Genomic DNA, 24037 nt, shown 5'->3' on the forward strand with positions numbered 1-24037 from the left:
TGAGCTTCTTTGTTAACTTGTCAAATCCTAGTCCATAGCAACAAATACACACCAGGAATGCTCTATTCCCCTCCACCACCCAGAATCACCTTTTTCTTAGTTACATAATATTTTGCTCCATTTCATAATGAAAGTTAGTTTTACTAATCACCCCATAACATGATTGTCAACTCTCTAACCTCTCTGATCAATGTCTATGCTGCCCGTCATTGGCTGCCAAAAGCATGCCGAATATTATAATATTTCTATTAGGGAAGTGCTCTGCTCAGGCAGCAACAGCTGGACAGAAACAATCACAGGCTTCAGCTAACTACAAGGGAAAGGAGAGATATGGTCCACACTTGTGACTCCACGGCATCTGTAAGAACAGAGTTCCAGCAGCACTTTCCATGGCCTTTTCTAAGTCTCTCACATTCGTGTCATTTTTTTTCCCATCTCCATCTTGGTTTCCTTATTACAGGTGATAGACCTGTAGCTAGGTTTGTAGTAGTTAATTTGATGTTTGCTATTTTCTGTTTATCTCCCCAACTAGATTATAACTCCATAAGGACAAAGATCGGGCTTGACTTAATTTGTTAAGTCAACATCAATTATAATAGCAGCTAGAATATTGTAGATAGTTAGTAAATGTCTGTGGGAATAATTAGTGGACAAAAGACAAAAGACAGACTTAGAGTTTCTCTTCTGTTTTTGCAGTCAGAACCATGCCTGGTTTGTTTTTTTTGTTGTTGTTGTTGTTTTGTTGTTGTTGTTGTTGTTGTTATTGTTTTGTTTTGCTTTGCTTTTTTCAGCTCACAACTCAGACCCCTTCGTAGAGGTCAGGCCTGTTTGGGCATACCACTTATGTCAGAGCTGAAGACATCTTGAAATGTCAACCTTGTTACAAACAGTACACAGCCTATCCACAGAAGAACAGGGCAGCATTCAGAAGACAGAGCCATGGGGAAGGTTCCAGGTGCAGATGAATAACTACCTGGATACACTCTCCCACTCATCTTTATCAGTCACCAGTGTGGGTTGCTGAAGCTTGAGACATGGGCAGAACCAGGAGTCTCCCAGGACTTCCTCCTGTGAGCCTGCAGGCTTCTGCTCTGTTTACTCTGCCCAGGTGTCTTCCCTGTTGGGGCCCATGTTTTTCTACCACCCATCCCACACTAGCACCAGCTCTGGTGGGCCAAATGGCATCAAAAACATTTTTGTCTCAATCAACAAAGCTTCTCAATCACTAATTTCCCAATCTCCATCTCACACGGCCACCGGCTACTCTCTGAGCCTGACAAGAGCCGCCCTCTTGCAACTCTCTTGCTGCAGGCTCTGATCACAGTCCCAGCATCCACCCCCGTGGTTACAGTCACAATTCCCAGTAACCCGTTAAAAATCAAAACTCAATAAGCTTGTGATTTAGCAATCAGATTTATATCTTAAATTCTCATTCTACAAAACATTTGCACAATAAACTCGCAACCACTTGATAATAAAAACCGCCCACCTAGATAAGATAAATTAACCTATTAGAAATCCACCCCTTATGAAATATTCATAACAACCAGTTGCCCTTTAAGGTCACACAGATCTGGGTTGTCCTTCTCCTCTTCCATCTTGGTTTTTCTCTCTCCTCTCTCTCCTCTTTCTCCTCCCTTCATAATTCTGTGCCTGCCTTACTTTTTCACTGCCCAATCACAGCCCTTGCCTTATCTTGTGCCTGCCCTCACCTGCATAAAGACAACAGTCTATATTACGTGTAATACAATTATCTAGAGAGGAATATTCATTTTTACTCGAGCTGTTAGAAATGACCAAAGAGCAATAACTAATTTTTTGTACTTTGTTTTTAGAAACATTTTAAAGGTTTTACTTCCTTTTCTGGGAGCAGTGAACCTAGATGGAAGAGGTTTTATTCACAGCTAAACTCTAAGTCAGATAGCGTGGGGAGTCTACTTCTGCAGTACCACATACCTGTAGCACTTTCCTTATTAAACTAATCCAAATTTGACAACAATGACTCTCTTCTGTCTTTCTTCCCAGCTCCTTGACTGTTGATCCCAGGCTCTCTGCCTCCTCTTACCATTAATACTGTTACCCACCAAAGCTCAACCCTTACCTGATTAATTTCTTCTAACTGCACCACTAACTACGTCAACTTGGCAAGCAAGTGAATCTTCCTGTAGCTCTCTCTGTTCTCTCATGTATAAAATGAAACAGCATCTGCCTTGCCATTGGGTCGCAGAGACTAACTGAATTGATATATGTAACCTACTTGTAATAGTTCCAGCAATAGTAAATGTTCAAGCAACCTGCACCTTATCAATGCTCTTCTACCACGGCTTAGACTATGTGTCAACATGCCCAGAGTCCTCTTCTCTTCCCCTTCCAAATTCTGCACAAACATTTCCAGTTACTTAATAGATATTTTTACTTACACATCCAGCAGTTACCCACACCTTCAATAGTGCTCATATTGCCCTTTAACTTATTTCTTTTCTTAGATTTTTCTTTTGTTTGGTTATATTTTCAGACAGTTTCTCTGTGTAGTTTGGCCATCCTGGAACTTGCTCTGTAGACCAGTCCAGTCTCAAACTCACAGAGATCCACCTGCCTCTGCCTCCTGTGTGCAGACTAAAGGGAGGAGCCACCACCACCCAGCTCATTTTTATTAGAATTTTAATATTAACGATACTAGGTTTTCAATTTATAAAAATTGAGTTGCTGGCAGGCATGTCTCAACTTTCTATGCAGTTTACCACTTTTCAGGTTGGATATTTCCTCTTCACGTATGAAGCAGACCCTCTTCTAAAAGTGGCACTGTGAGGAGGTGTGGCCTTATTGGGTTAGGTGTGGCTTTGTTGGAGGAAGTGTGTCACTGTGGGGGTGGGCTTTGAGGTCCCTTTATATGCTCAAGCTGTTCTCAATGTAACACACAACCTCTCCTTGCTACCTGTGGGTCAAGATGTAGGTCAAGATGTAGCTACCTCTCCAGCGCCATGTCTGCCTGCATGCCACCATGCTTCCTGCCACGGTGGTCATGGACTACACCTCTGAACTCTAAGCCAGCCTTAATTAAATGTTCTCTCTCATAAGAGTTGCCATGATCATGGTGTCTCTTCACAACAATAAAAACCTTAAGACAACTAGAATATGCTCACCTTATTATTGAGTATGTGTGACACTTTGGTAAGAACACATGTTTGGCAGAAAACCTGAACACAAATGTTTATAATTCCTTCAGCCATAACTCTCCAAATAACCCAGCTGTTCTTCAGTAAACAGACTAATAATATACACTCAGACAATGGAATATTATTTAACTCTAAAAAATGTTGTCAGTATAGAAAAGGCATAAGCCGGGCAGTGGGGTGCACACACCTTTAATCCCAGCACTTGGGAGGCAGAGGCAGGCAGATCGCTGAGTCAAAGGTCAGCCCAATTTACAGAGAGAGTTCCAGGACAGCCAGGGCTACACAGAGAAACCCTGTCTTGAAACCTACCTGACCATCTAACCCCAGCCCCCACCCCCAAAAGATATAAAAGACTTGATGAAACTTGAAGCACTTAAGTGAAAGAAGCTGACCTTATAGGTTACTCACTGTATTGTACAGTTCTATGACCTTCTGGAAAAAGCAAAACTCGGCAGACAGTGACATGAAAAGTGGTTGGTGGGGATTAACAGGAGAATGAGTACAGAAAGACCCAGAAATCTTTTCAGGGTAAGAGAGGTTGGACCTGGAACTTAGTGGGAGAGTGGGTGTTTAGTGGGTACGAGTCCTAGGTTCAAGTCCTAGCACCTGGAGTGGGTGGGGAATAAAACAGAAAGAAGAAAAGCAAAAGCAAAAAGAGAAAAAGAAACAATTCCGAATGATACAAAGCTAGGTAAAGGTAGACATATTTTCTGTGAGTTTGAGACAAGCCTGGTCTACAGTGACAGCCAGAGCTACGCATAGAACTCCTATCTCGGAAACAGAAAGAGAGAGAGAGAGAGAGAGAGAGAGAGAGAGAGAGAGAGAGAGAGAGAGAGAGAGAGAGAGGAGAGGTTTCCACTGTGTGCCACAGAGAGCGACAGAACATCTCATTACCTTCCTCTGAGTTTTCAGTAAACCTAAAATAAACTCTACTTTTTAACAAAAAGCAAGCAGAACAGGGCAAGTGTAAGCTAAAGACGGCTGTTCGCCTGTGAACAAGATACAGAGTGTGAAAGTGCGTGGCAATGTTGTTCAAGCAGCAAGTAATAAAGCAGGTTAGAACAGTAACTACTATAATGTAAGAGTAGCAGCAGCTCTGAAGGGAAAGGCATCCTGGCAGTCGGGCGTCAAGGTATACCACAAACTCAGATGGCACAAGCCACACACATGAGACATACTGGGAAAGACACAAGAACTGAGCAGGGGGCAGGCTTTAGATAGGGTTTCTTGGTGGGGAGATGGGGTGGGGAGAATAGGGGGTGGTGGAGTCAGGGGATGGACGGAGAGCTTTCCAGAGTGGCCTGGGGTTAGAGGGATTTTGCTGCCTGATCTTGAACTTTTTTCCAGGGTGGGGCCTGGCTGCTCTCCTATATGGAGGGACTAGAGACTGTCATTAAGGCCCCTGTCTGGGGGTGGGGGGACATAGATAAGAACCAGTGAAGAAATCAAGTATCCAACAACAGACAAGATGTAATGTATATAGTACTCAAGCAAGTGAGAACTATATAGCAACACAAATCAATAAATATTACTGTGGCAACAATTAGCAAAGACAAATCTTTAAAATGTGATGTTGAAGCTGGTGGTAACAGAGAAATCCTGTCTCATCCTCCCCCACCCCAAAAACACAAATAAAATATGAGGTTAAATGATAAAATTAAACCTTCAAAAATATATTTAATATAATATTTTTTTCAGGACAAAATTCCTCTGTGTAGCTGAATCTAGAACTCACTTTGTAGGCTAGCCTCAAACTCAGAGATGCCTCTCTGCCTCTGCCTCTGCCTCTCTGCCTCTCTGCCTCTCTGCCTCTCTGCCTCTGCCTCTCTGCCTCTGCCTCTCTGCCTCTCTGCCTCTCTGCCTCTGCCTCTCTGCCTCTCTGCCTCTGCCTCTCTCTCTGCCTCCTGAGCACTGGATTAAAGGTGTGTGTCACCACCACCTATCTAGTATGATTTCATTGATAAACAGTTTTAAAAGTCTAATAAATAAATTCTACTTTGAAAGTATGTTATGTATGTGTTGTATTATGAGAAAACTAGAAAGAAAAACAAAGGCAATGATTAAGAATCGGGGCAGCACATGCGTGCTATCGGACCACCACGGCCTAAAACTGGTCTTCAATAACAATAAAAGAAGAATGCCCACATATACTTGGAAATTGAACAATGCTCTACTCAATGATAACCTGGTCAAGGAAGAAATAAAGAGAGAAATTAAAAACTTTTAGAATTTAATGAAAATGAAGGTACAACATACCCAAACTTATGGGACACAATGAAAGCTGTGCTAAGAGGAAAACTCATAGCTGAGTGCCTGCAGAAAGAAACAGGAAAGAGCATATGTCAGCAGCTTGACAGCACACCTAAAAGCTCTAGAACAAAAAAGAAGCAAATACACCCAGGAGGAGTAGAAGGCAGGAAATAATCAAACTCAGAGCTGAAATCAACCAAGTACAAACAAAAAGGACCATAGAAAGAATCAACAGAACCAAAAGTTGGTTCTTTGAGAAAATCAACAAGATAGATAAACCCTTAGCCAGACTAACGAGAGGACACAGAGAGTGCGTCCAAATTAACAAAATCAGAAATGAAAAGGGAGACATAACTACAGATTCAGAGGAAATTCAAAAAATCATCAGATCTTACTATAAAAACCTATATTCAACAAAACTTGAAAATCTTCAGGAAATGGACAATTTCCTAGACAGATACCAGGTACCGAAGTTAAATCAGGAACAGATAAACCAGTTAAACAACCCCATAACTCCTAAGGAAATAGAAGAAGTCATTAAAGGTCTCCCAACCAAAAAGAGCCCAGGTCCAGACGGGTTTAGTGCAGAATTCTATCAAACCTTCATAGAAGACCTCATACCAATATTATCCAAACTATTCCACAAAATTGAAACAGATGGAGCACTACCGAATTCCTTCTACGAACCCACAATTACTCTTATACCTAAAACCACACAAAGACACAACAAAGAAAGAGAACTTCAGACCAATTTCCCTTATGAATATCGATGCAAAAATACTCAATAAAATTCTGGCAAACCGAATCCAAGAGCACATCAAAACAATCATCCACCATGAAGTAGGCTTCATCCCAGGCATGCAGGGATGGTTTAATATACGGAAAACCATCAACGGATCCATTATATAAACAAACTGAAAGAACAAAACCACATGATCATTTCATTAGATGCTGAGAAAGCATTTGACAAAATTCAACACCTGCTCATGATAAAAAGTCCTGGAAAGAATAGGAATTCAAGGCCCATACCTAAACATAGTAAAAGCCATATACAGCAAACCAGTTGCTAACATTAAACTAAATGGAGAGAAACTTGAAGCAATCCCACTAAAATCAGGGACTAGACAAGGCTGCCCACTCTCTCCCTACTTATTCAATATAGTTCTTGAAGTTCTAGCCAGAGCAATCAGACAACAAAAGGAGGTCAAGGGGATACAGATTGGAAAAGAAGAAGTCAAAATATCACTATTTGCAGATGATATGATAGTATATTTAAGTGATCCCAAAAGTTCCACCAGAGAACTACTAAAGCTGATAAACAACTTCAGCAAAGTGGCTGGGTATAAAATTAACTCAAATAAATCAGTTGCCTTCCTCTATACAAAAGAGAAACAAGCCGAGAAAGAAATTAGGGAAACGACACCCTTCATAATAGACCAAAATAATATAAAGTACCTCGGTGTAACTTAACCCAAAAAAGGAAAAGACTTGAACAATAAGAACTCAAAGCTTCTGAAGAAAGAAATGGAAAAAGTTCTCAGAAGATGAAAAGATCTCCATGCTCATGGATTGGCAGGATTAATATAATAAAATGGCCATTTTTACCAAAAAAGCAATCTACAGATTCAATGCAATCCCCATCAAAATACCAATCCAATTCTTCAAAGAGTTAGACAGAACAATTTGCAAATTCATCTGAATAACAAAAAAACCCAGGATAGCTAAAGCTATCCTCAACAATAAAAGGACTTCAGGGGGAATCACTATCCCTGAACTCAAGCAGTATTACAGAGCAATAGTGATAAAAAACTGCATGGTATTGGTACAGAGACAGACAGATAGACCAATGGAACAGAATTGAAGACCCAGAAATGAACCCACACACCTATGGTCACTTGATTTTTGACAAAGGAGCCAAAACCATCCAATGGAAAAAAGATAGCATTTTCAGCAAATGGTGCTGGTTCAACTGGAGGTCAACATGTAGAAGAATGCAGATCGATCCATGCTTATCACCCTGTACAAAGCTTAAGTCCAAGTGGATCAAGGACCTCCACATCAAACCAGACACACTCAAACTAATAGAAGAAAAACTAGGGAAGCATCTGGAACACATGGGCACTGGAAAAATTTCCTGAACAAAACCAATGGCTTACACTCTAAGATCAAGAATCGACAAATGGGATCTCATAAAACTGCAAAGCTTCTGTAAGGCAAAGGACACTGTGGTTAGGACAAAACGGCAACCAACAGATTGGGAAAAGATCTTTACCAATCCTACAACAGATAGAGGCCTTATATCCAAAATATACAAAGAACTCAAGAAGTTAGACCGCAGGGAAACAAATAACCCTATTAAAAAATGGGGTTCAGAGCTAAACAAAGAATTCACAGCTGAGGAATGCCGAATGGCTGAGAAACACCTAAAGAAATGGTCAACATCTTTAGTCATAAGGGAAATGCAAATCAAAACAACCCTGAGATTTCACCTCACACCAGTGAGAATGGCTAAGATCAAAAACTCAGGTGACAGCAGATGCTGGCAAGGATGTGGAGAAAGAGGAACACTCCTCCATTGTTGGTGGGATTGCAGACTGGTACAACCATTCTGGAAATCAGTCTGGAGGTTCCTCAGAAAATTGGACATTGAACTGCCTGAGGATCCAGCTATACCTCTCTTGGGCATATACCCAAAAGATGCCCCAACATATAAAAAAGACACGTGCTCCACTATGTTCATTGCAGCCTTATTTATAATAGCCAGAAGCTGGAAAGAACCCAGATGCCCTTCAACAGAGGAATGGATACAGAAAATGTGGTTCATCTACACAATGGAATATTACTCAGCTATCAAAAACAACGAGTTTATGAAATTCGTAGGCAAATGGTTGGAACTGGAAAATATCATCCTGAGTGAGCTAACCCAATCACAGAAAGACATACATGGTATGCACTCATTGATAAGTGGCTATTAGCCCAAATGCTTGAATTACCCTAGATGCCTAGAACAAATGAAACTCAAGACGGATGATCAAAATGTGAATGCTTCACTCCTTCTTTAAAAGGGGAATAAGAATACCCTTGGCAGGGAAGGAGAGGCAAAGATTAAAACAGAGACTGAAGGAACACCCATTCAGAGCCTGCCCCACATGTGGCCCATACATACACAGCCACCCAATTAGACAAGATGGATGAAGCAAAGAAGTGCAGACCGACAGGAGCCGGATGTAGATCGCTCCTGAGAGACACAGCCAGAATACAGCAAATACAGAGGCGAATGCCAGCAGCCAACCACTGAACTGAGAATAGGACCCCTGTTGAAGGAATCAGAGAAAGAACTGGAAGAGCTTGAAGGGGCTCGAGACCCCATATGTACAACAATGCCAAGCAACCAGAGCTTCCAGGGACTAAGCCACTACCTAAAGACTATACATGGACTGACCCTGGACTCTGACCTCATAGGTAGCAATGAATATCCTAGTAAGAGCACCAGTGGAAGGGGAAGCCCTGGGTCCTGTTAAGACTGAACCCCCAGTGAACTAGACTTTTGGGGGGAGGGCGGCAATGGGGGGAGGGTTGGGAGGGGAACACCCATAAGGAAGGGGATGGGGAGGGGGATGTTTGCCCGGAAACCGGGAAAGGGAATAACACTTGAAATGTATATAAGAAATACTCAAGTTAATAAAAAATAAATAAATAAATAAATAAATAAATAAATAAATAAATAAAATAAAAAAAAGAATCGGGGCAGCACTTTTCATCCTTGGGGCCTGAATGAAGATACGATTGGGAAGGATGCAAGGGGCACTGCCATTTTAATATTTACAAACCGCTCTGAGGACCACAGGAGTGCTGATTTAAACCAGTGCCTTATGCTCTGTGTCTTGCCATTTGCCACAACTCCATGTTTTTGTTTAATGTATAGGGCAGACAGAGAAAACAAGCCAGCGAGTGGCATTGCTTTACCATCAGAAAGCCCGGTGCTTCCAGCTGTCAGGAGGACAAGCACCACATGCCTTACTCTGACACGGAGCAACTGTGCAGTCTAATATCTATGCTCTCCCTCATCCCAGGTACCTGGCTTCTGATGCTATTCATCCCTTAGACTTCACATTCTTCTTCAACACCACGTTTTTCTGTTTGCTTTCTTGCTGCCATGGACGGTGTCATGCTCGCTTGGCAAACTACCCTTTCCAGTAATACTTAGCCCAGCCCATGTTCCTAGTCAGCAATGCTTTCTTTGCTCTCCGACCGTTTACCAATGAGCAACACGCCAATAGCTCTCACTGTGACCTTTTTACCCTCCCGCTTTTGGCTATGGCTTTTATTTTCCTGCTCGCACAGCTCAAATCCCTTCTCTCTGGTTCTCTGATGTCTCAGCAGTGGGGGAGGGGGTGGTCTTCCTGTCCAAAGCCCTCACACTGGAAGTGTGTGGCTGACCTTCATCTGCTTGTTGTGCCACCCGAGCCCATGCTTACAGCCTCGGTAAGAATTAAAATGAGATTCTCTAAGGGATGGATCACATGTTAAAAACAGAGAGAGTTCAGGTTTTTGTTCTTTTCATGATGAGCTAGAGGGCGCAGATGTTAGTATTTCATGGCATCAGATATTTAGGGGGCAAAATATCAGACCTTTTGATTTAATGAAAATAGCATTAAATTATTATTATTATTATTATTTATTATTATTATTTATTATTATTATACTATTTTGAGGATTCAACCTAGAGTTAGCTCAACAAACATTAGAAAAATAAAGCGGAAAATGTTTGGAGATACCTTTCAGTTCTAGCATTCTGCAGCACAATTCTAGCTCACTAAAGGGAAAAATCATAAAAGAATGAAACCCTGTTCTTTACATCGGCAACGGTAACCCTGGAGGGTATGCACCTCAGCACAGGTGCACAAAGACAGGCACAGATAAGAGGAAAAGCTCACCCACGGAAGGAAGTGGATGAGGAAGGGAGAATTTAATGAGTGAGCTGCATTTGGATAGGCTGAGCTTGCTTCAGTCTTCTGCCATGCAGTGGGTGGCTCTGGTTAATAATATTTCACTGAATATTTCTAAAATGCTAGGAGAGAAGACAGGGTGCTCCCAACGCAAAGAATAATAAATGTCTGAGATACTAAAAATGGTGATTGATTCGATATCATAATTACACAGTGTACACATGCACAGCAAGAGCACACCATGCCCTATTCAAATGTGCAACTACCATGGGTCAGTTAAAAAGGTAAAACTTAAGAAGGAACCAGGAAAGTACCTGAACCTGCAAGAAGTGGAAAAACTCAGTGAAAGGCTCTAAAAATTAAATAAAGCAAAAGAAAAAAAATAAGCAAATCAAAACAAAATCATGGCCACCTTTTTCCTCCTGTATAATGCTGTGTTTAACAAAAGGGAGTGAGTAACAGATATCTGCATGGTGTACTGAGTGTGAAAAATGCTGGCCTGTTGCATCTCTGAACCCTCCGCTAAGAACCCAGTCAAATCTTCTCTTCCTGGGGAAAAGTAGATGGATTTTATGCATACAGTATTGGCCAATTAAAAGTATCGCACTTTCACCTAATTCCATTCAGGTCAACCACTTGAAAAAAAACACATACCTTTTTGACTTAAGGGCAATAGCTACAGAATAATGTATATTAAATTAAAAAAATGAAGACAAATCAGACATCATCTTGGGTTTATGGAGGTCAAAGTGAGTCTTAGTTTGAATGCAAACTAGAACTAGGAAAAAAAGCAGAAGTCTATTTTAAGCTGACAGTATTTCATTTTATACTTCCCACAGGCAGTACTGCAGAGTTCTAAACTATGGCACATAGTAGCATTAACTTCTAATCATGAAAATTCCCTTAGAGTATCTTTAATAAAGATATAAATTTATTTTGTCCAAAAAGTTGAATGGTAAGGTTTTCCACTGTTAAAAATTTATAGTGTTGTAGCATTGATTTCATATTTCCTATATAACTATATATAGCTCAATATTTTAACTGGTTATTGTTTGGTACTTTATGCATTCCAAATAATTAAAACTCAAGTGCTGGAAGTTATGAAATTCATACCCTGGCCTGCAGCCATTGCTGGCTGTGCATCTCTGAGCCTGCCTTCCTGCCTGTAACAGGGTCTGTAGGGAGTGGTCCTTGAGCCCCACTCGCTCTTAGGAAAGTAGTGCTCTTACCATGGCTGACCAGAGTGCTTAAATAGTCATGATACAAGTCTGCATTGAGAGAATCTTTTTTTAATTTTAGCCTATTTTTATAAAATAAGCCTAGCATATGGACTCCTTATAAACTAATTTTTAAAACAAACTTATTTTGCAGAATTATCAAATATTCCCTTATTCCTTACTTCCTCTGGCATCTAAATTCATTTTTAAAAATAAGAAATGACTTTTCAGGAGTGAGTTTATAAAGATCCTCTCATTAGAGAAATAGGCTCTTAAATCCAGGGGCAACACAGAAATGCCATTTAGCTGCAGAGAAAACACACGGTAACTCATGTGCCATACCCTTCTTGCCAGAGGCCTTTCCAGGAAGTTTGTGAACTCTAGAAGGTGTGGCTGCAAGGCCAGCTGAACAGCCAACCCTGCCTACCACATGGCTGCCCACTTCTCCACACCGGCAGTGCATTGTCTGTGTTCTCCAGGAGTCGGAGGCACTGACTGGCCCTGTTTTGGGGATTGCACAAGTCTGGAACCCCAGAGGCACTTGCCAAGGCAGCTGCTGACACTTGGCAGGGGTAGGTGGATTGGCAGTGGTTTCCAGCACGCCACATGGATTGTATGTTATTTCAGATTGTGCTTTGGCATCTGGGCATTCGTGTTCACTCTGCAGCAGCCCACAAGTGACAGCATTGTAGCTTCTGCTCGTGCCCTTGTTAACATCTGTCTTTCAAGTGCACGATGTCATGTAGATGGAGTTTCAGGGCTTGTCCTGAGGCTCAGAGATGATCATGTTGAAACAGCTCCAGGATTTAGTTGGACACTTCTTGGGGCCACTCTGTGGCTGATTAACGGTTATTACAAGAAATTCAGCTTTTAGTTGATTCAGCCATTCTAACAAAAATATGAATCTTAAGCAAGAACCATGTATTTCTCGAAGCTGCAAAGCTTGAGATAAAGGAACTGGCAGCTTTGGAACCAGCGTGGTGGTTCATAAGTGGTTCTTTCCACTGTGAGCTCTCATAGTAGAAGAAAGAAGGGGCCTGTCTGCAGTCTCTGGTATGAGAGTGCTACCTTCTCCACAGAGGGCTGACCCACTCTCATAACTTTATCATCTTCCCAAAGCACCATTGCCCTAGCCCCACGACCCTGAGGATTCAGCCCCAACAAGAATCTGGGTGTGAGACACACTAGTTTACAGAAGATTGGTGCTGAAATCCTCCAGGACCATGCTCTTTGACATATGCGCTCAGTCGACCCTTTATTCATCATGTCATCAAGCATTGTTTGAATAAGAAGTGTAATATTGGGGTTGGGGATTTAGCTCAGTGGTAGAGCACTTGCCTAGCAAGCGCAAGGCCCTGGGTTAGGTCCCCAGCTCCGAAAAAAAGAAAAAAAAAGTGTAATATTGGCCAGGTACTGTGTAAGAACCACCATCCCTTCTCTGCCGTCTCTCACGGAAGACAGATGAATGATTATGACTACTATTATGGTCTCTTTGAACACTAAAGAGATCTCAGCCTGAGTCCGATGTTTGGGGGGGTCCACAGGGTGGAAGAGGAAATTCAATACCTTCTAGTTGTCCTCCCACCCACATATGTGGGTCATTGTATGTGCAGACACACACACACACACACACACACACACACACACACACACACCGGCAGTTTCCTAAGTGAGCCACACAAGGGCAGTATTCAGAAATAGCAATCAATTTTAAATCAATCATTCAGTTAAAACTGCAACTTTGATTTAAAAAAAAATTCTCTAAGAATTCTCAGCTGGACAGTGGGGCACACGCTTTTAACCCCATCACCCTGGAGGCAGAGGCTGATGCACCTCTGAGTTAAGGCCAGCCTGGTCTACATTCCAGGACGGCCAGGGCTCCACAGAAAAACCCTGTCTTGGAAAAAAAAAAAAAACCTCAGAGTCCCAGTAAATGGCATGAGATATATTCACTAGAGCATTTGGTGTGGTGTTTAAATAGGAAGGCAAAAGGAAGCTCCTAACTCTGAGGCAAGAGTGGTAATGACAGAGGCTGAAAGATGGCAGAGACAATACAAATGTTCCCTGTCCCTCCAGCCTAGTATTCTTATTTCTTGAAAAGAAAATGAAGGTGCCTACACCATTTTAAACTCGTATTCAGAGAATGATCCCTAGAAGCTAAACTACCACTCACTGGGCTTGGCAGCAATATTTTAAGAAGCTCACGTATCAAGCCAAACTACCTTAATCCAAAACCTCAAATTCACATACCAAATCATTCGTGCTTTCCTTTTGAGCCTTACCATCGAAAGCACTGGGATGTCAATCACAGAGACAACCCCATCCCCACTCCCACACCAACTTGTGAAGGCACTCTGAGGACTGGCAGTCTTGCTACCTATATTCTTTTGTTCTTAAAAAATGTATTTTTATTTTGAGAGTATGAATGTTTGTGCACTGTATGTGTGCTGGGTACTCACAGAGGCCAGATGAGGAAGCTGGATCTCCCAGAACTTGTGTTGAGATTGATGCGAACCTTCTTCTGACTTCTGAAAACTGAATCTGGGTTCTCTACAAGAGCGCCAAGTGAATGTTCTTAACCACTGAGGCATCTCTCAGCCCTTGTATTGTTTCTTTTTAAAATTAGCTTGGTCTTTTCCCGTCCCTCACCACCCAACACTCTAGCCATGCTGACCTAAATTTAATCCCTGGAAAAGGAGGCCTGAAAATAGAAATAGCAGGACAATCTGAGCAATTTCCTAGGGTTCAGGGATGGTCAGGTGGGTAAGGCATAAACTCACAGGATGTTTTGTTCTTATATGACAGACAGGTCTCAGATACATACCTCATGACTGATTGTGACTCATCCTTTGTCTGGTCAACATTCCCACAAAGCACACATGCCTTCAGTCACATGCTTTCCCTGTGAGCTGTCAAGGTGCTAATGATCTCCCACCTAAACTATGGAAATAGCTTCTAATCCTCCCCACTGGACCCGTCTACATGAAAGCCATAATTGTCTTTCTATAATGCATGTCTTTTCATTTAAAGAGAAAATTCTTTACTGTCTCCCCATTGCTTACAGTGGATTCCAGTTAGAGCAATATCCCAACCCCCCTACAGTGTAAGTATGGGATATGGAGTGGTGTGGTTGAATGCCCCCTCCAAAAAACTTGTTGAAATGTTTAATTGCCATTATAGATAGTCTTTGGCTTTTTCATGGGTTCTTTTCTCTTCCACCTTTCTCCACCACGACCCCCTTTCCACCCTTTCAATCCCCTAACACTAGATAAAAGAGGAAAAAGGATAGGGGGAAAAGGAAAGAGATCCCTGAATAATGCCATGGGCTACAAAGAGGGCGATGTTATTGTTAGATACCCTGATGGTGAAGATCAAACTTGCCCCAAGGAACTCAGCAGAAAGTAGCCTAATTTCTTCTTGTTTCTTTTTTGCACATGACTGCTTCACAAACTGTGACCAATACCAACCAACAACCAACAAACAACCCACACTCCCTCTCAGGGCCTTAGTACTGATAGACCCCCCCTGAAAACTCCCCAGAATGCCAAAAGTCACAAAACCAGGGAAACTATCTGCAACTGACAAAATCATGCCTACGCTAAAGCACGTGACAAATTGTAGTCAGCTGCTGTGAAGCAGCCCCAGATCCCCACACCGGCGATTAAAATGGAAACATATTCTTATAGTATTTCTGAGTTCTTTAAAGAATTCAAAACTCCAAAATTGTTACTGCACACCATCATGATGGCTTTGAGAAAAATGACCTCCACATGTAGGTTAGTTATTAAAAATGCAATGTGGCCCCTTTCTTCAGTTTGCTCCATCTCTTTTCTCTGATATATGTTAGCTTTGGCCATGTCCTGTTGCAACAAGAAAGTCCTCATGGTACATGGCATTAGGTCTCAGATTTCCCAGTGGGCAGACTGTAAGTCAAATGGACAGATACTGTTTATAATTTGCTCAATCTATAGAGTCATATTAAATTCAGCAAAATTCAGACTAAGATGTCAGGCTACATCACAGCCACTTCAAGTTTTCAAAACAGGAGGGTGTATGAAATCATTATTCGTACATAATTTTCATACCATAAAAATTCTCCTATACTCTCTCAGAAATGGGTCTGTATCATATCTCAGTTATGCCAAGAAATCAAGAAGGTGAGAAGCTCTTGCTACAGAGTAAAGTCCAAATTCTTAAGGAATGCTTTAAAGGCCAATGTAACATCTTACCTGTTATCTGGTGTTGTAGAACGCTATCCTCTAAGCTTAAGAGCTGTCATCTACAATAAAGCAGTGGTGGCTACCAGCAAGAGACTCTTGATTTAAAGCTCATCCACACATTTTCAACCCTTGGGGACTAGCTCAGCACTCATAATGCAAGTCACGTAAATTCTATGAGGCTGTGTATCTTTTTCCCATCCTTCTCCCCTTACCCATTCTGCACCAGTCACACCTTAAGTCTGTGAAGCCATATTAATCTTGTTTTATAATTCTAAATATGTGGATTTAGTTTAAAAAACGATGATGATGAGTGTGTGTGTGTGTGTGTGTGTGTGTGTGTGTGTGTGCGCGCGCGCAGACGCGCGCACATACACATGTATGCTGTGGCACACTTGTGGTAGAGAACATTTTGGAGTCAGTTTTCTCCTTCCATTGTATGCAGGTTCCAGGTACAAAACTCAGTCTCTAGTCTTGTGCAATAAGCACCCTTTGCTCACTAAGTCACCTTGCTGGCCTTGAATTTACTTTTAAAGTTACAAATACAATGTTCATTCATTTGAACGTTTTTAAAACTTGGAGAAATCTCAGATTCCTTTTTGTGTAGTTTACAAACTAATAGGAATTTCTCGACTCTAAGCCTTGCACATGTTCAAGGCCCCCCTGGGTTGCAGGATGGGTTCAAAGGCAACCACCTAATGAGCTCCCATGTCAAAACTATAAAAGCTCTAGGGATCTATCTCAGAGGTGCAACACATGTCTACCATGCACCAGGCCGGAGGTTCAAGCCCTACTACTGAAAAAGTTTTCTTAGAAAGCCATAAATTCATAATGTAAAATTTTCTTGAAAAAGTCTTATTATCTGGTGTGCAATGTACTCTGTTAAAAAGATTCTCCGTGGTTGGATGAAGCAAAGAAGTGCAGAAGTGTAGATCGCTCCTGAGAGACACAGCCAGAATACAGCAAATACAGAGGCGAATGCCAGCAGCAAACCACTGAACTGAGAATAGGACCCCCGTTGAAGCAATCAGAGAAAGAACTGAAGAGCTTGAAGGGGCTCGAGACCCCATATGTACAACAATGCCAAGCAACCAGAGCTTCCAGGGACTAAGCCACTACCTAAAGACTATATATGGACTGACCCTGGACTCTGACCTCATAGGTAGCAATGAATATCCTAGGAAGAGCACCAGTGGAAGGGGAAGTCCTGGGTCCTGCTAAGACTGAACCCCAGTGAACTAGACTGTTGGGGGAGGGCGGCAATGGGGGGAGGGGTTGGGAGGCACACCCATAAGGAAGGGAGGGGGAAGGGGATGTTTGCCCGAAACCGGAAAGGGAATAACACTAAATGTACATAAGAAATATTCAAGTTAATAAAAAAAAAAGATTCTCCGTGGAAATCTTGAAATGTAACACTTTAAAGCTATGACGTAAATCTTTGTGGAAAAAAATCAATAAGTCTAGGTAATACATTTTAATAACTAAGCTGCTCTAGAATGGATTCTATAAGCCATGTGTATTTTTCTGTGTGTCCTGTGTGTGGTGTATGTGACACGTGCTCATACATATGAGTTTGGAGGCCAACAGTTGACGTCAGGTGTCTTGTTATATTGTCTTCCACTTCGGTTTTGAAACAGGGTCTCTTCATTGGACACAGAGCTCATCCTTTTGTCTAGACTAGGTCTGGCTGGCAAACTCAGGGATTCACTCATCCCTACCTCCTCTGTGCATCTTTTCTGTTTATTTTCTCCACTATTCACTTTACATAATGATTGCAGAACCTCCTCTCCTCTCATCCCCCTTCATGTAGCCCATCCCCTTTTCCTCTGATAAGGGGGAACCCCCTCGGGTACCAATTCACCCTGGCACATCAAGTCCCTGCACATCCTCTCCCACTGAGGTCAGAAAAGGTGATCCAGTTAGGGGAACAGGATCCACAGGCAGGCCACAGAGTCAGGGTCAGCCCCTGCTCCAGTTGTTGAAGGACCAACATGAAACCCAAGCTGTATATCTGCTACATGTGTGAGGGATGTGCCTAGCTTTTAAGAGCACTAGGGATTCAAATTCATGCCCATATGTGCACAAGCACTTTACACACCAGACTGTCTTGATAGCCCACCTTTCTGACTTCTATTTTTCCTATGAGACAGCCAGGGCTATGTGAGAAGTCATTATATAGTTGGCTTCGAACTCAGAAAGACCTACCTGTCCCTACCTCCCAAGCATTGGGATTAAACGTGTTCAACACTAGACATTGTGACTTTAACAATTTTAAGAATTATATCCAGAGAATGTTTTCATAGCATCAGTACAGAGCCTTAAAAAGCTAATCAGCCAAAAACCCAGACTACGCGCTGCTTTCACCACACAGCCTCTAACTGTGTTAATGATGCTCGTATTTCCTTAGAGGCTGAGACCCAAAGTCCTGCCCAGTCCTGAACAACAGCTCATAGATTAGTCACAAACTTGAAGCATTCCTTTTACTGTGAGCTGCACTGAGACAGAGTTCATATTGACTGCTCAGTTTCAAGGGAGACCTAGCATTGCTTGGTTTAATTAAAGATACAAAGAGTTCCTTAGTTTAACCCAAGTATACCCTATCCCTGATATAAAACATGTCTCATTATGAAAAGATCTGATGTATTTTTAGCATGATCTTTAACTTGGTCGATTAAAATCCAAGAAATTTCTTTTAAAATAAAAAAAAAATTCCACTATTCATTGGAAGTGGGAAACTCATGTACCTGATTCATTAATTTTAAAAATGCAATATTAACATAATTTTTAATTACTTCGAAAAAGGAGGTCATGTTCTGGTTAAAGGGGATCACACAATGATATGATGACTAATGCCTATCGAGCCTGAACCTAATTTGTTATTAATTTAAAAGGAAAGCTACATTTGGCTCTCACTTGGGCTTTGCTATTAACCATGCTCATGTTTGGGAGCTGAGGTCAGGTTTTCTTTGTAACCTCAAAGAGCAGTGCTCCAACTCCTTTAAAAAAAAAAAAATCCCTTTCAGACAATTCATCTTCTTGAATGAGAAAGAAGAGAGGAATGTTGAATGAGGTTAAGTAAACAAAGAATCTGTCACATAAAGCAAGTTTAAGCCCAGTAAGAGCAACCATGCAGGACAAACAGAAGCATTATTCTTTGGAAAACATCATTCTTTAAGCAGTGTGTAATGACATCCTCCCCAGAGACAGCCCCTGTGAGGGACAAACTACTTGCTCAGAAGTCAGCTTCTAGGCTTTGAGCATAAGATTCGTGGCACTGCCCCAAGTCAAACTTAAGTTTGACTATTATGTTTTACTATTATTATTAAGTCTGCTATTATGCAGAGCTCAGTGGGCATGTCCTTATTCCAAAAATGGGTGCTCAATACATTTTCCATTTTCAAGTGAGAGATTTATCAGCCTCAACTACACTATATGTAAGATGACTTATGCTTTCAGTCCAAGTGTAACATTTTCTTCTGCTCAAGCAGAAACCGTGGGCTGCATTTCCAACATTATCCGCTGCTGTTAGCCCCTGAGGACGCGATTGCACCTAATTACAGAAACGTTGTTTTACTTAGGCAACCGGATTGTGGTTTCTGTGTTAACTGTTTGAAATATGCTTAGACAAGAAAAATATAAAATGATGTTTTTCATGTAAAAACATGAAATTGTGTTTTCAAAAATCAAGTAAGTTTAATGAATGCATAGTCAAATGAAGACCTCTCATGGAAGATTCTGGAAACTGTCAATGCACTTTGAATTCAATGGAACACAGAAGAAACACACCCAGAGCAGGAGAGATCATAATTATGAATGGTTTATTTAGCAAAATAAACTTGAAGAAAACTTTCTAGGTAAAAACATGAGAATCACACCAAAACTTGAGTTCTATGTTCTTTGGTATTGAATTTCAAGATATAAAATAGTTTATTTTGAAAACTTTAGCTGTTGGGTCTATAAACATTTTACATAAAAGGGAAAGAGAATACAAAATTATTTGTTATTGTATTATTTATCAAAAAGCCACAAATCACATCCCCGTGTTGACCAACATCATCAAAAAGATATTCATTTGCATCTATTTCCCGCTAAAAAAATTTTAGTTCCTTTATGATTTTCTGCTACCATTTTACTGTGTGATTTCCCAGGTCCTAGATATCAGTTCCCATTATATTTTAACAGTCTGTGTTGCTTGGAATTATGTGTCTCCATATGTTCAATAATACAGAATCTGGAAGCTCCTAACAGAATTAAATTAATGATAATAAAGTCCAATTCATTTTTTCTTAATATTAACAGAAATATGTAAAAAAAAAAAAAAAAAACAGGCATTTTTGTCTCTTCTAATAGCAACCGGTCAGTCAGTCAAGCCAAACATTCCCAGAAGCACGAGGGGTCAGCCAAAGCTATTTTTATACCTTAGGTACATGCTTTGTGTGTCTAGTTCAGAGTTCTCTGTGTGTGAAAACATCTTCCCTTGAATTTGCCTAAATAAACCTAGGGGAGAAATCATAACAAATTAGGATAATAATGAAATGCAATCATGAAAGGCTTTGGTGTTAGCACTGAGATTGAGAACAGGAGGAATACAACCACAATAAGACACAGCTATCTATTAGGAGAACTGCATAAAGACACCTTTGGCCATGGAGGCTCTGAGCCCTCTGGAAATAAGTCAGTTGCATAGCCAACATGACAAAGAAGATGGCAATGTTCAGAATCAAGAAGAGTCTGGTGTACGAAGCCGACAGTGAAGGTGCTCTGTTGTGACTTGTCACCATCCGCGCCTGTCCAAAGCCATCTTTCATGGAGCCCCCGTTTCTATGCTTCTCATACGTGACATCAGCAAAATCCAAAAGGTCTTTCATTTCTTCATCTTCATCTATAGGCTGTTCTTTCTGTGCTAAAATCTGAGCTTTCTGTCGAATCTTCTTCTCATTGACTTCAATCTGTGCAAAAATATCAGGGACGGCATCCACAAACTTGTAATGCTTGCCCGTCCTTCGGCTTTTCTTTGACTTGCCTCGCTGCTGCCGCTGTTGCTGGGATATAGCAAAGATCCTGTCAATGGCCTCCTCTGTCTGTCTCTTATCCGAAAACCTCAGTAGGCGCTCAGCAGTCTTCCGAAAGCTAGCTGTGTTCTGGACTCGAGACAGGATCTGCTTCTCAAGTAGCTGGAACACGGGCTTAAAATGCTGCAGATTCCGTTCCACAATAGCAGCGTAATCTTTCACTTCCGGGACAGTGGTGCTTTTGATGGCTGAACTCTGGTCAAACAGGATTTTCTGATGATCCGCAATGACCTGTGCAAAGGCAGACTGCCCCGTGTTCTCACCCGTCCACAGGTAAGTTGCATAGGCATGTTCGCTGGTAGCTACGAACACATCCAGCCGCTGAGGGTCGCCGTGGATGCTGAAGCTCTGGACATCCACAGATGGCCCTATGAAGAGGTAAGCTGCCCTGGTGATGGGACTTCGAAGATGCATGGTGACATTCACATAATTTGTTCCGTTGTAGGGATAGCCCCGAGGATACGTCACTGAGGCAAAGGTTGCTTTCTCGCTATAACCAGTATCATCCATCCAGTACATTTTATAGAGACCATCTCGCTGCCGGATGAAAGCTCCGTGGACCCCATCTACTACTGTCTCCTCAAAGGGGACATCCACATTGTGGAAGAAACTTGCTGCTGTCTCCAGGGGACTCTCCTCTCCCAGGTGTATCTGGTCTACAAGGAGGAGAAGTTGTGGGTGGAGGAGGATGAGATTCCGATGAATGTTCTTCAGGTTGAGCATGGGGTTATACGCTCCTACACCTTCTCCTCGGATAAAGACAACCCCATCCTTTTCCTCTGCTGCAATTACTCTCCCCTGACAGCTGGCTGCCAGGTCATGCTTGTATTTTGACCATTTTGATGAGCAATCTTCTGTGACCTGACCCTCCCAGGGAGAAAAGCAACTCTTTGACACAGCTGGAGAAAACATTAGTACATTATTAAAGAAGGTGTACTTCGGCCCATAGAGGGCCTCGGTAATGAATGGCACACCGTTGGGGGCAAAAGTGAAAGAGTTTTGGTCAGGATGCTCATGTCCTGCATTAAAATTTCTCCACCCTTTGATCCATTCTTTATATTTATTTCTGTGGACAATGTCATATATTGCACGCCCCCCAAGCTTTCCTGACTTGAAGGAAAGGAATGATCTGTTGATTTCTGCAGGTAGTGCACTTCCATAAGTCACAACACCCCAGTCTTCAAAATAATGCAATGTCGGGGTGCCAAAATCCAGAGGTGGAACCGACTTCAAGCTGGCATCATACCTGAAGGAAATAGATTTTTAAAAATTAAACAGTTTTCTGATGGATGCAAAAAGTCACAAGAACTATAATATGACATTCTAATATTGTTGCAAAACACAATCTACAGATGCTACCTGGGGCAGGGCAGAATATCAGGGACACGTCACAAAACACTCTCAGATAAGCATGTGCTAGGTGGGGCACTGGGGACTTCATGAAAACACACTGTAACCTTTGTTAATGAGCTGGAGAGGGAAACTATTTCTGCCACTAAACTCTACTTGGATATTCTACTAGGCAATTTCAGAGTTTCCGTCCAAACTGCTGGGGCTCATAGATTTAAACATTTCAAACTAATTCTGGTCAACAGGTTCCTATTCTAGAGAATCCCATGTTAGGCACTGGATCTGAACATCCAGCTGGACCTGCACCAAAGAGTTGTTCTACAGGAGCTGATGATCAGTCTGGAATCTGTTCCCCTGTCAGATGTTTTCCCTCTAAAATTATAAAACATGGTAGAACTTCAAAGAGGAGACACAATATACAGTGAATAGCATACCAAAAAATATAAATGGGTCAAATAGCAAGAAACAAACACTGGCAAATTTAAAACTTGAGGCTACTGCAGAGGACAGAAAAAAAGGCTTTGGTTTGTTTTAACTTGTGATCAGAAATAGCTTATTTTTATTTATTTTTTAAAGGTTAGCAGCCTTGGTAGCATTTGCCTTCATTTTTTTAATTGCATTTTTTATTTACATTTTAAATGTTATCCCATTTCCCAGTTTCCCCTCCAGAAATCTGCTACCCTGCTTCTGTGACGGCACTCCCTCACACACCCACCCACCCATTCTCTCCCACCTCCCTGCTCAAATATTCCCCTATGCTGGGGCATTGAACCCTGACAGGACCAAGGACCTCTCCTCCCACTGATGCCCAACAAGGCCATCCTCTGCTACATATGTGGATGGAGCCATAGGTCCATCCCTGTGTTCTCTTAGGATGATGGTTTAGTCCCTGGGAGCTTTGGGAGACTGGTTGGTTGATATTGTATTCTTCTTATGGGGTTGCAAACCCCTACAACTACTCCACTCATGTCTCTAACTCCTCCATTCCCCTGTTCTCAGTTAAATGGTTGGCTGCAAGCATCTGCCTCTGTATTTGTAAGGCTCTGGCAGAGCCTCTCAGTAGACAGTTGTATGAGGCTCCTGTCAGCATACACTTCTTGGCATCCACAATATTGTCTGGGATTGGTGTCTGTATGTGGGATACCTACCCATGTTGGGCAGTATCTGGATGGCCTTTCAGTCTCTGCTCCACACTTTGTCTCCATATTTCCTCCTGTGAGAATTTTGTTCCCCCTTCTAAGAAAAGTCTGAAGCATCCACACTTTGGTCTTCCTTCATCTTGAGCTTAATGTGGTTTGTGAATTGTATCTTCAGTATTCCGAGATTTTGAGCTAATATCCACTTATCAGTGAGTGCATCCCATGAATGTTCTTTAGTGATTGGGTTACCTCACTCAGGATATTTTCTAGTTCTATCCATTTCCCTAAGAATTTCGTGAAATCGTTGTTTTTAATAGCTGAGTAGTATTCCGTTGTGTAACTGTACCAAATTTTCTGTATCAATTCCTCTGTTGCAGGAAGCTGGGTTCCTTCCAGCTTCTGGCTATTATAAATAAGGCTGCTATGAACATAGTGGAGCATGTGTCCTTGTTATATATTAGAGCATCATTTGGGTGTATGCTCAAGAGTGGTATAGCTGGGTCGTCAGGTACTACTATGTCCCATTTTCTGAGGATCCACCAGACTGACTTCCAGAGTGGTTGTACCAGTTTGCAATCCCACCAACAATGGAGAAGTGTTTCTTTTTCTCCACATTCTTGCCAGCATCTACTGTCACCTGAATTTTTGATCTTAGCCATTTCACTGG

The 24037-nt window shown here is 41.7% G+C and overlaps 2 protein-coding genes across 6 annotated transcripts in view; one reads left to right on the forward strand and one right to left on the reverse strand.

Annotated features, from left to right (window-relative positions):
* Positions 1–24037, forward strand: part of P4ha1 (prolyl 4-hydroxylase subunit alpha 1) — a 1160453-nt gene that overhangs the window by 99211 nt on the left and 1037205 nt on the right. The gene's annotated exons all lie outside the window — the stretch shown is intronic.
* The window catches only part of Dse (dermatan sulfate epimerase), a 71240-nt gene continuing 66808 nt past the window's right edge, over positions 19606–24037 (reverse strand). For all 3 annotated transcript variants that reach the window (XM_032888349.1, XM_032888351.1, XM_032888352.1), the window contains one exon: positions 19606–22127. In XM_032888349.1, the coding sequence (XP_032744240.1) occupies positions 20369–22127 (1759 nt within the window). In that variant the 3' untranslated portion in view covers positions 19606–20368. The remainder of the gene's footprint in view (positions 22128–24037) is intronic.

Source organism: Rattus rattus, chromosome 18 (genome assembly GCF_011064425.1).
Source record: "Rattus rattus isolate New Zealand chromosome 18, Rrattus_CSIRO_v1, whole genome shotgun sequence".
Lineage (NCBI taxonomy): Eukaryota > Metazoa > Chordata > Mammalia > Rodentia > Muridae > Rattus > Rattus rattus.